The sequence below is a fragment of the Betta splendens genome, chromosome 6 (genome assembly GCF_900634795.4).
Source record: "Betta splendens chromosome 6, fBetSpl5.4, whole genome shotgun sequence".
Taxonomy (NCBI): domain Eukaryota; kingdom Metazoa; phylum Chordata; class Actinopteri; order Anabantiformes; family Osphronemidae; genus Betta; species Betta splendens.
Genome location: NC_040886.2, coordinates 13,637,362 through 13,650,677, shown reverse-complemented (window position 1 = coordinate 13,650,677; position 13,316 = coordinate 13,637,362). Strand labels below are relative to the sequence as shown.

The 13,316-nt window shown below is 47.1% G+C and overlaps 1 protein-coding gene across 9 annotated transcripts in view; it reads right to left on the bottom strand.

The window, feature by feature from the left end:
* The window catches only part of tjp1b (tight junction protein 1b), a 45,191-nt gene that overhangs the window by 31,204 nt on the left and 671 nt on the right, over positions 1-13,316 (bottom strand). For 6 of the 9 annotated variants that reach the window (XM_055509785.1, XM_055509784.1, XM_055509786.1 and 3 more), the window contains exons 2-3: positions 12,830-12,941; positions 1,219-1,360 (exon numbers count right to left, since the gene is read on the bottom strand). In XM_055509785.1, coding sequence (XP_055365760.1) covers positions 1,219-1,360; positions 12,830-12,941 — 254 coding nt within the window. Of the gene's footprint in view, positions 1-1,218; positions 1,361-6,876; positions 7,393-12,829; positions 12,942-13,316 lie in introns of those variants that run through there. The other 3 variants (XM_029153194.3, XM_029153196.3, XM_029153205.3) reach the window with 1 other exon arrangement.

Below are 13,316 nucleotides of genomic sequence, written 5' to 3'. Positions count from 1 at the left end.
ACCGCTACCTAACATGCAAATATTTGCTTATTTACATGCTAAGACGGCAAATTGCTCCGCATCAGCATCTGAGTGTTGTCATTTCGAGCATGTCAGCATGCGCGAGCCTGCAGACTATTAGTCTCATTATTAAATCAACATGTCAGAGAGAGGCTTGAAGCTGTGGGACCGCGACACACGGCATCACTGAGCCGAGTCTGTATTTACACTGCGGCTGAAGATAAACTCAGACGAGTGTTTCAGAGGAAGGTTAACGTTCGTCCTGTGATTCTGCATCTTTGAGGCATTCGAAGTTCTCACGTTCTCACGAGCCTCGGCCTTTTCCTGTCGAACCAGTCTGCCGTCACCAGTCCAACCAGCGCTGCCATAATGATGTATCCTTCAATAAGGGCGGATTCGTAGTCAGGTCATAGCTGAGCTGTCAGTTTGATAGAACCCCCCGAGGCCGAGGCCCTCCTGCCTCTACAGCGCTGTCTGTGAGAAAACACCCACATTCCTACTGTGTCTGACTCAAGTTGAACGCGTCACAGCTCGGAATAAGGAAACAACCGTTGTGTGACTGTGAATGTGAGAGTTGTTGTGTTTCTTGTGTAACTTTGACCCTGGAATTGAATCTCTTCTGAGATTTAGTAAATCCAGTAACCTGAGCAGCTATAATTTCCAAACAGATGACACAAAAAGATTTAGGAGGTGTAAATCTAAAAACCACAAAATGAACAGGCAACAAGAAGACAGCAAATGCAGAGTAGTGATAATTAAAGATAAACATTCACTGATACTCCTTCCTTTATTAGACGTATGTAACTGGGTGGTGGGAGCCCCAGCAGCACGCTAGCAGCTATCCGGAGCTACCGGCCCTGTTCCTCACGAACAAATCTACTTTATGTATTGACCCTTTTGTACAAATGTGTCAAATTATTCATAATTCCACAAACTAGCTGCTGGCAGTTGCTTCCTGAAGTTAGTGCAGTGTCAATCTTCTCTTCTCCTCTTGGCAGGACAGTAAATAAACATCTTTACCAAAATGTCAAGCTGCTATAAATACAGGGTGAGTGGAAGTAAAAGCTCAAATGAGCCGTGACTATTTTGCTGTTTTATCACCTCTGAGGTGTTGACTTGAAGTGTTATAATACTTAAGTTTGAGATTCATTTTGTTCACAGGGGTCAAACTTGAATGATTCACCTCACTCACTCGTGCTTTTGCGCCGGTCCACTTACATTGGAGTCGAGGAGATCGATGCTGTCGAGGCTCTTGCTCCTGTGAATGCGGCCCTTGATGCGGCGGAGTGATGGCTTGCCCTGAGCGGTGCTCGCCGAGGAGGCTGCTGCGGCGGAGCCGGCGGTCGGGCTGGGGTGTATCCTGAGGTCAGAGAGGGAGGAGAGAGAAGAGCAGGAGAGCTCCGTGAGGACGAGTGAGCGCACACACCCGACACAGCGGGAGAACAGGCCACAGGCAGCGCAGGAGGAGGAGGAGGAGGAGGATGAAGAACGGCGCCGTCACATTTCTGCTTTTCAAAAGGCCACCGTCGCCCGCTGGATGAAATGACATTTAAAGAAATCTATAATTACACTGAATGCCACCGGAGCCTGTGGGGGAGCCGGTTCACGCGCTTCGCAACACGGCGGCTCCCGACTGCAGCTGGGTCGCGGTGAGATGTGGGGCCGAGGCCCACTTGGCCGACCTATCGCCAGTTTTCCGAAAACACCGGGCACCCGGTTCGCGTTCCCCGCGTCCGCCGCTCAATCACGCCGTGATATGCATTGATTAAACGGGTTGTCCATGTCTGAACACAGAGGTGTGGTTTATCCAGAGTTATCCAGGGTCAACTTGTCGGCCATGTTGTAGGTACAGTACAGGTGCGGTACGAGCAGCTCCGTCTGGTTCTGGAAGGCAGAAATGACAGGAGCAGTGCTGGACTTAGTAGTTCCCCACGTCTGTGCTGCAGCACTATCATTACTGCCTCCTCCTCTCTGTATTACCCGCTGCTTCTATCTCAGTGTCAGGGAAGGCAGTCACTCTTAATGAGGATTTATCTAACACAATATTCAATGAGGGAAAATCCTGTCTATACAGTGCGGCTCGGAGACAGTGGATATCCATTAGCATGCTCAGCAACTTGCCCAGAGGAGCTCCCGGGGTTTGGAGACTCAGCAGGAGAAATTAGGGAAAAAGCTATGAAATAAGACGGCAGGAACAGGAACATCACCTTCTGCTTTCTCTGTGCATTAATGCAGCGGTGGCCGGAGGGGTGTGAGGTGCTCACTGGCTGAAAATGGAAGGTAGAAAGCGCTCAGCGTCCCGCGTACAGTCAATTACAGACGACCTCAGACTGTTCTCATAAACAATACAGCGAACATGACTAATGAGAAAATGTGCTTGGACGGTTCCACAGGCCCGGTGCCGCCCGGCGCATTCAGAGGCTCGTTTCTTGGACGCTGGATCTGAAATGGATTCCGGCCAAAACACTTCAGGCCACAAAGGCTCAATGCAACGCGGTGCCAGCAACTGTGCCGACTCAGACATAATGTGCAGTGAATGATTTCACATCGTTCTTGTGATTAGCTCTTCTTCACTATCAAACACGCAGGTGTAATGTGTTTGACTTAAGGTTTCAGAGATTGTATAAAACGGGGGCGCTGGACGTTAACCTCTGCTCGGTTTATTGTGGCTCTGCTGCAGGTAAATATTAGGCCACAGAAGCTCACGCTCACAGGACATGGTTTTAATGGCACATATAAGGAATTGCAGTGTGAAGCCACCACAGATTTGCCTAAACACAACAAACTCACTCAACCAGAGTTATTGGAGTCACTTATCAAGACACACCCGAGCACATGGTTCCATGTAAAACTGTAACTTACTGTTTAGACTTCATAAATATATGATATGCAAAGAAAGCACTTTGTGTCAGAGCCAAGCTCCTGCTTCCACCAAGATAAGGCAGTACTGCAGCTTGTTTTTTCATGCAGACATGAGACCAACATTAGCCTCGTTAAAAATTTTTTAGCAACAGCTACAAAACAAATGTTTGTTTCCAACGTCCTCGTTGAGCTGCTTCCCACACTGTACACGCTGTGTTAAATGGAGCCCTGTGATGCTGATGTTGAGCCTCGTCAGTAACAAAAGCGAACAGGAGCCTCGGTTCTTGATTTGCTAAATGATCAGGCGCTTGTTGTGCATGAAGCTCACAATAGATCCGACGTGTGCTCGAGTCTGAACAAGAGAAAAATCAGTATGAAAAGACAATGGAATAAGAGCGTCGCCAGAACCTCTGATGACCCGCACCGTCCACTACAGACTGTGATCATGTAGTTCATGGATAAGGTCAAGCAGATGCCTGATGCCATTATGAAAAAATGATGAGGGACACACACACACACACACACACACACACACACACACACACACACACACACACACACACACACACACACACACACACACACACACACACACACACACACATTATTCAGCGGCTGGACTTCATGCCATGACTCTGCTCCCGCTCTCCGTCTGCCTGGAGGAGCCATCAGGTACGATTAGTTCAAGCAATAACGGCTACTGCTTAATCAGCAGGTCAATAGGCAATGATACGCTTCATTCCTTCCATCTTGGCCGGGGCTGATATAAAACTTAACAAGGACTGCAAGCCTGTCTTTTGTCTGCTACACACACGGACACGATGAAGCCCATACATGGTAGGAAACACAATCTCTCATTTACACAATGTAGGATTATCAGGCTTTTCTCTGCACCGTAACTGTTTTTCTGCTTTTATTTTGGGGATAATGTGCAGGTTAAAAATAAAAGGAAACGTTACATAAACACTTTAGACTTGTTGTATTATCCCTAAAGGCTTGCAACAGAGTGTAAAGTTCATTAAGTCAGGTTAATGCTAATTTTTGGCTGTGTGGAGGGGAAATGGGTTTTTAAGACTGCAGGCAATAGGAACATCTGTTTGCAAAGACTAATCCTAATTTAGAGAAGCGCTGCTGCCGCGGCTGCTTTTCAGTCTTTATCAAAGGCGAGTGGAGCTGTGCCTCCCATCATTTGTGGAACATGTGATGCATGGGGGCACAAACAGAGGACGGGGAAAGTGTCGGGGCAGAGCTGCGAGTAATCTCGCAGCCACACACTGAGATGAGCGGCCCAGGAAGCAGCTCTGACCATTTGACCCAAATGGGAAAGAATTAACGCTGCAATTATGTAAACAGCAACGTTTAAAACGGGATGATTCAGTTCTACAAAGAGCCGTTGCTTCATGCAAATGCAAATGTGATGTCACATCCTGTCGTACGCCTGTTCACTGAATGCCTTTTAGTGCAACTCCCAGTCCTTGATGTGAGGATGTATAGCGTTTAATAGTTAATGCATTTTATTATACACTACACTGGTTTTCAAATGATCAGCTTTTAAACATTATGGTCGTTCTGGTTCCAGTGGTGTATAAGTGTTTTTTATATGTTGCACAAAGGCCCTTTAGTCAAGTTGGCGATCTAATTTTTGTGGCATCTTTCTCCAAAGATGCGAAACGCGTCCTCTCATAATGAGGATAGGTGTTACATAAGAATATGAACGACAACTAAAGGATGACACGAGGCTTACACTTACACCACGCGTTTATTATGATGAAAATATGCCTTGTGCTTTATGTCACACACCTATTAAGAAGCTTTATGTGTGCTTATTGGATTTGAGAAAAGGATTTGGTGAGGGTTTATGATTCATGAGATGGTAAAATGTGCCGCTGTACTCGACCTAAAGTCACCTGCTTTGGTGAAACGACACAGGCTGTCTGTTATGGGATGTTTCTAACGGCACAGAATTGTTTAAAAAACACAAACCTACTGTTTTGTGTAAGTGTTTTGTCAAAAACTAAATGTACATTTTTGTCATTTTCTGCAGTTCTGTACAAATAAAAAGGTTAAAAATCAAAGGATTAACTATAGTATGAGTCAAATTTAAACACTTTCCGTAAAAAACTGTTTTACAGCACTGTTACTAGGTTTATGAGGGGTATTAATAATAAATATAAGAAATAATATTCATCATGAGTGTCAGTGAAAGATATTGCACTCCATGCATTATTAATTATCACTGTTCTGTACATTATATCAGGGTCTAAAACTGCAGCTCTTCAATCTCCAATTCCAAGCAGCTTTTTGGGTGAGTCATCAGCTCAGTGTGTTCTTTTTTATTTAAAAAAAAAACACAATCGGCAAATTCTGTATTTTCTCATTTTCCACTTTAAATAGCAATCTGCACTTTATATTCACTAGGGTTACCGCATGATCGCCCGAATATTGAATTATGATACACACTGTACAAATATCATAACTCAAGTCTGCATTTCTCTGTTTAAAGACCAGTGATTATTATGATAATTACAAGAAATCAAGAAATGGACTAAGTCTGTGTTGCACGTCCCCATCTGATAATATTACTGTAATAAAAATTGAACACAATACAAAGTGAATTTAAACAACCACTGTAAATAAAACATGAGGCGGATTCCTTCTGATGAGGAGCTGACTAGAAAAATCATCTGCTCTCATTTGCTGAAGAGAGCAAGAAATGAGGTGCTGCCTGTGAAAAGCTTCTGACCCCTGCTGAGGTTACAGTACAGCAGCGCTTTGACTTCAGCACCATCACCAGTGAATTAAAACCTGATGAAAAGAGTTAATCATCCACATCAACAGCACGTTGCAAACTGCAAAACTACCCTGCTTTTTGGAAACTGAAGTTAAATCTGGGTTTGATCCATGACCATGTTAGTGATTAAATAAGAGTGCTTTGCTTTTGCTGAAAAGACAGAACTGATTTTGTAAACCTTTTGGCTTCAAAGCGATGATGATGATAATGGTTGCGCCTGTCACACGCTGCCAGTAGCTGCATTGTGTGGGTCAATGATCCACATGTGCGATGCATTCCGAGTTCGTGCGAAACACTTGCTATCAGATTGCCACAGAGCCTTTTGACTCCTAATTAACCATCTTTTCTTTCAAACAAGATGGTAATCCGGCTGTAATTAGGGATAGTGTGTCACACACGCTGCAGCCCGGGCAGCAATCTGCTTACAGCGAGGAAACGGGACTGAAAGGAAGGCTGTCCTGAAGTAAACAAATGAACAGGGCCACGGAGGCTCAGTGCGAGGTGGTCTCTGCAGTGAAGGCACACATGGTAATGAGGACAGTGAATAGGTGCATAGATGGGACAAACACACAGTATGAGTGGACAATGATTAACAGACAAGGCGATGGAGGGTGCAGAGAGGCCTGCAGGAAGCCCGAAAATCAAAACAGGACAGGACCAGGTTTCATGCTGTGCATTTTATTTATTAGTAACAACACAGAGGCGGGCGTGAGATGGGCAGAGGATGGAGGGTGAAGCTTTGCCGGACGTTAGCTTGACGGTGACGTTTCCAGCGGCAACAGCAGCGCAGTGGAGGCCACTGAGTACAACAAAGCACATGGAGTTGGACGCAAGGAAACAGTGATGAGGGCTATGACATCATCCTACGCATTCAACTTTACAAAGTGATGGAGAGAAAGGACACAAAGAGCCGCTGGACTTCACACACGCGCGTTCACGCACGCACGCACGCACGCACGCAAACACGCAACCCCCCCCTCCACCATACTACGAGGTGCCTTACCTACAGTGTGCATCTACCACAATGGGCCGATGATTGAAACATGGTGCAGTGGCTGAAATGGATATTATGTCATTTCGGCGAGTGAGCGGACGCGCCGTGGCTCCGTGACCCGCTCATCATTTGACGAAATGTGGGAGGCGACAGCTCGGCTCATCGCAGCCTCCCTTTTTCTCCCAACCTGCATCACATCATCATCATCCGCACCAAGATTCATACTCACCACATACGCTTCCTGGGCGGAAGACAATGTTCTTTGTTGGAGGCGGTCACCCCCAGAGCCAGCTGCATAACAGTTATGTATTTCTGGTAATTCACCATGGTACTGTCCACCGCTACTAAAAATCCAACCCAAAGAAAAGCACAGGTGATCATATATTTCTTTATTCCCTGGCATCCGCCTCCGCTGCGTCTTCCATGCTCAGCATCACAACGCCATTTCCAGCGCTGAAGGACTGACTGTGAAAACACTCCCCAAGGAGCTGAGCGAAAGGTGCCGTACCGCTGCGACCCATGTCTGCAATGACACTCTGACCGTGTTTTAGCGCTCGGAACCAGATCGCCGATCCATTCGATTGGTATCTGTTGTAGTGTTTTTTTTTTTTTTTTTAAATACGGTCAGGGTCTGGACATTATCTCCTTCCTCCTGCCTCCCCCCTCCTATCCAGGGCTGGAAACACTCTCCTAAAAACGCTGCAGCGTCCAGGCGTCCGTGTGTGAGGTAGGGGAGAGTGTGTGTGTACAGTGTAGTCGGAGAGCGGCGACTGGGAGGGAGGGAGGGAGGGAGAGAGGGGAGGAGATGGGGGAGGGGGGAGGCGGGGGGGAGGGGGGTCGATTCATTTGTATACGCTCAGCTGTAGTATCTGTTCGGAAAGTTGCTTATTCAGAAAGTCATGTATTATGGTGTTACGCGATATTACGTGGAAGCGGTAGTGACTTACAGGGGCGTTGCTAGAAATTCGGAGGTTCCGTGAATGCCTCAGAGTTTACTACTCTAACACCCACATTCCCTTCGCAGTCATGGGAAGTTTTAGGTAATGGAGACATTGAAAACATCTTATGAGCTCATGCAAAGCAGAGAAGTAATTTATTTTATTATTATTACATATTTAAGCCACCTACTTTTAAGTGACATTTATAATCGTGGTCATTAAAAGTTCCAAGACTGCTTTTACAGAGATATCAGTTAAAAACGCAACAATCCATAATGGAATCACGGAAAATTGTTAAATATGTCAATCATGAGGCTGAATTTTTTTACATGCGTCTTTCGCATTCAAAATATGTTAGCCTTTAACCAAACCATCTCCCCATCTCACGCACAAGATTAGAGAATTCGCGCTGTCAATCGTTGTTCATGTGGAATCTGTGCTAAATTTAGAGGAGAATCAGCCTTAATACTGGTGACACCTGTATTTCTTATCAGAACAACACACAACACATTATGAACACTACTGTATATACAGATACTGTATGTCTGGAATCTTTCACAAGGTTTCAGACATATCTTGTGTTCATCAGTGTATAACATAAACCTGCCAAATGAATCTCGTGTGTCTTTGGCGTAGTCCCCATTCGCTCATAAATGCAATAATAGCTTTCACATCAGAGAGTTCGCTGTAAGAGCGCTTACTAAACTCTCTGTCAGTGTGCTATTGCGAAGGGGAATGAAATTTAATGCTGGCGTCTTCTCTGTCCCATAGTGTAATGTGCGTGCAGCCACTGAGCGAGGAGGTTTTATGGGCCTCTGTGATCTTGCTTAACCTAGTTATCTCTCTTTTAAACGAGCCAGTCAGCAAAATGTCAGCGAAATGATATTTACTGCTCGTGCTACAGCATTCCTGCAGTCAGAACACCTTCCAGTGAGTGAGTGAACCCTTCTGACATTACAGCTGATTAATATTTACAGAACCACTTAATAATAATGTGATTTATACATGATGCACAAAATACAGAGCATAAACACTGATTATGGACATTTCCTCACTTGACACCAATCTGTCAGATTATGAAGGACCATAAATAATTAGCGGGAAGAAAATAGGGGTTTAATTATTTTACACACACCGTTCTGCCACTGCTACTGACTGCGAGGAGGAAACGCTGCTGAATGATGTATAATGTTGCCTAATCTCATCCATCTGTCTGTCTGTCCATTATCCATACTCACTTATCCTCTGCAAGGTCACAGGGGACCGGAGTCTGTCCTACACTAAATCACACGGGATGACAAGCAGGTAATTTGGAGTCGCAGCGCTGTGTGTAGACTGTGGGACGAAGTTAAGCACCAAGAGAGCAAACTCACAACACACAACGCACCCACGGGCTCTGCAAAACTGACACATAGCACCTGAGTATATGACAAGAACTTAGAGCCAACGTGGCTCCTGTCGGACCTTCCCCTCTGTACCTGACGCCTGAATCCGAGGAGCTGTTGGACAAATTAATTAACATGAATTTTGAATTAAGTCCAGTTAGCGCTGCCTGTCACAACAAGTCATTCTTAGTTTGTTTTTCCACTAATCACATAAGCAGTTTAAAGAGATTTGCATATCTCACTTTTCTTTCACTGCTTATCTTCTGAGAGCGATTGCGTTCTGTTGAAAACTGAACTGCAGGCTTTAAATACGAATTAATTTCTTCTTCCCTAATAAATTACCACAATCGTGGAAGCTATTTTTATCTTCTCTATTAGATAACGTCTATGTTTCTGATGTGTGGCACACGAGCACAGCAGCTCTCACTGAACTGTGGCCACTTTCCATTAGCGGCCAGAGAACAGGCCGGTGCCGCTTGTTTTCCAGTCAATAGACTGACACGCTGCTGCCGCTCTAAGCTTCGCCGTAAGTCGATTAGTCTAGACTTTGAAGTCTTAGAGGAGAAAGCCGCCTTCTCACCTGTGCCGAGCGGTCTCTCCAGACCAGACGTCCACAGGAGCTCCGTGGAGGCCGGACTCTGACAGCGCCTGTGTCGAGGGAGCAAATCCCTCTGTGGCCGACGCAGCTAAAAACCATCCCACCCATGACACTATAGTGCTCTATGGCTGCAGGCCTCCTCCACACGGATGTGTTGTTACTAATGTAAACCTGTCTGAGGATAAACATGCACAACTATCAAGGCACAGTAAGACTGAACCAAATGTATCTGTGTGCCTTTATATTGAGTTTGATATTTTAGAAATCATATTCCAGCATTTACCACGAAGCGCAGCACACAGTAATATGCACGAAATGCAATGCAAAACACCAGGAATGTAAAACGCTTGTTTTTTGGGCTAAGTTACTTCTGGGTGACTGCAGACAGACAAACCTTCAGGGCATTAAAGGAACCATGAATCATCTCATGCTCATGCATATGCCCCAAAATTACCCCATGAAGTACTTGTTGGTACGAAGGCTCCTAATGTTCTGTGCATTCAAACGCCACGTTAGAAACATTATTACTGGTTTGGTTGAATTGAATTTTGCAGGCTGCAATTCATCAGCTATCAACTCGTTATAATAGTGTTTTTTTGTGTGAGATTAGATCAATTATTTTTACTAAATGTATAATAACAAAGCAGCTGGCATAAAAAAGAACTAGCATTCTTACCACGGTCGTTAGCTAAATCAGGTTTAGCTGCTCCCGTTATCTTTACAGGAAATGCCGCCTTCCCATTAGCAGGCTCTTGGATCCACTACCAACAGTCATGGAAGCGCTAATAAAGCAAGCATCCAGAATAATCCAGATATTTATAATTCATTTATTGTGGACCCGAGGCCTCTCCCTCCCTCTCTTTCTTTAACATGCTCAGGTTATGGGGACCCGTATCAGCGTGTCAGTGGCTGTGCTGCAGTCTGAAGCCCACTGCACACCCATGCACACTCCACTGCAGCACTTCTGATTGCACATTGGCATCCCCCCCCCTCTGCATCTCCACAGTAATGGCTGGGAGCAGCCTCCCCCATGATTACCCTTCTCACATGAGAACCCACTGCTGACATCTCGCATTGTGCGCCGCAGACTCGCACAGGCACACGTGTGCACTAGACACACACTACAGCCGCCTTCCCTTCGCCGCCCTGCAAGTAAATAGGACAGACGGGGTTGTCCTTCTTTCTCGTGTCCTTAGCATCCCTTGTCCGTTTTATTCTGTACAGCAGAATCAAGGCTGGTTTGTAGGACTCAGCGGCTGCTCCCACAGGAGGCAAACCTGGACGGAAGCCCTGAGAAGCGCCGCCGCTGTAGCGCCGTGATTTATTGCTTTTGCGCGCCGACAAAGAGGAAGAAGTTCACCGAGAAAGTCCTCCTCGCATGAACGTACTGCACCAAGGCGAACAAGAGTAATGGAAAACACACGCGCTCACGCGCGGTCGCACCGCGCTGCTGTCGCAGTGCTTTCCCTCCATGTGCTGTGAGGTGAGTCATCAGCACGGAGGAGCGTAACCTCCCAGCTCCGGCTAATCCTCGCTCTCCTCCTCCTCCACCTCCTCCTCAACCTGCCAGCATCTCATTGGCCCTAGTGTGGACGAAGGCGTGTTGACTTGCATCGTATGCGCCCTCATATGTACGAATGCACGGGGTCTAGGATGCAAACGCACGCTGGCGAATCACACACACGTCCCCCGAATGAGAGAGGGATGTATACGCCAGCCATCCAATCGATATTTCGGTGCAATCATGCGTTTAATACACTTTAATCAGCATTTTAATTTGCAGGTTCAGACGTAGCCGTTGCCCTAGAGGGATTTAATGTTTAAAAAAACCTACAAGTCCAGTAAAAACAATGGCAGCCACCGGCCCTTCACTCAGCTTCACATCAGCTCCTGCTCCGCTCACAGAGCTCCTTCGTGCCCTTTTAGACAGAGACCCGGGGATGCGATTAAACGCTTCCGCGCGTTCGCCTCCAGTCAGCAGGACACCGGCCGGAGGTGGACGCGAGGAGCCCAACTAATAAACACGGCGTCAGTGTGAGCTCCCACAGCTGACAGTCAATCTGCTGCTCCGCCATAGATCAGATAAAGTGTGCAGAGCAGGAAGGGTAGAACCCCCCCCCCCCCCCCCAAACACACACACACACACACACACACACACACACACACACACACACACACACACACACACACACACACACACACACGCAGCTGTGTGCAAAGACACAGAAAAGGGGGGTCCCGGTTGTTTTGAACCAGCGCCGCTGTGGACGTGCTTCGCTTCGCGCTGTCACACGGGGACACGCGCTGCGACACGGAATCTGAAGCCAAGCATCCGTTACTTGGGGCGTTTTCTGTCCTACTTCTCGTAGGAGTGAATAAACAAAAGCTTCGGCTGCTTCATCTCGATACGCGCGCCGTCAACCTGGCGCCACACTCGACTCTGGCTGTAATGATAACATGCATCCAAGGATGCGCTGATGCACATCGAGCACCCCCCCCCCCCCTCGTCTGTGTCACCTATTCCAACACCAGCAGCTGCACGCGTGACAGCGCGTGTGGACGTGCGGATAAAAATGGCTTCAAAGCAAAGATTTTGGACTTACATGTTGCCCGGTCAGCGAGGTGCATCTCCTGTGGCGGCTGTGGGGTCTTTCTGGCCGCGTGTGCTGCTATGCTACTGTGTGGCGCGTGTTTGTGTCAGCCTGTCTGTCTCTTTGTGCATGCGTGTGTGTGTTAGAGCCCAGGGCCAGACCATTGGGATGGCTGTCTTCATGCTGACTTAGCTGTCACACATTAAAGAGGCCTCCTTAACGGTCTAGGGGACAGATCAGCTCATCGGACCCTTCAAGTCAGGCGTCGCGTTCGAAACCGAGTCCCTCCTACGACGCGCACACAAACGCACCATCCCTCCACTCCCACTTCTCCTTGTTGTGTTGTTGTCTTAAGGGCCGAGGGGACGCGCACACACACACACACACACACACACACACACACACACACACACACACACACACACACACACACACACACACACACACACACACATCACTCACTAGTGACACATTCACAGACTGACACGCAGTGACAAAGCAGCCATCGGAGTCATCGGAGAAACAGCACAGCAAAGTTTTACAATATAAACGTTCTTTTCTGTCTATTCTGGTTCTGGTTTGTGTTTTAGTGAACGTAAGGAAGTTTGGGTGGTTTTAATGAACATGAAATCCAGCAGAAACGCTGACATGGGATATCGGCGGCTCTTACCTGGAGTCAAACACGGGGTCGGTGTACATGGGAGGGGAGCACAGAGGCGTCTCTGCGGGACTGTTCGGGTGCACAGAGTGACCCTCCTTCCTGACCCGTCCGGGGACACCATCTGTCGGCACAGATTAATGTATCAGCCTTTTAACGGTGCCGCTAATTTACGCTTCTTCCCTCAGGGACGGCGAGTCGACGGGAGGATTCAGACCTGATAACGGTGGGACGTCCGCCACCGATGAAGCAGATATTCGCGTAATTGCAAATGGGAGCTGAATGCTCGTTTTTGTGTGAGTGTGGGTAAAGTGTATTGATTTGAAATAACGCAGGCCCGGCCTCGCTGTCTGCAGCCACGCTGAGGCCATATGCTGCCAGAGGCTAGTTAGGAACGCTGGCAGCTCAGTAATCCCCTCAGCCGTCCAGATTTAAGCAGCTATTTTTGCTGGCTCTTAGTCTGTGGCTTACTGCAAAGTAGTTCCTTGCCTTTGTGTTG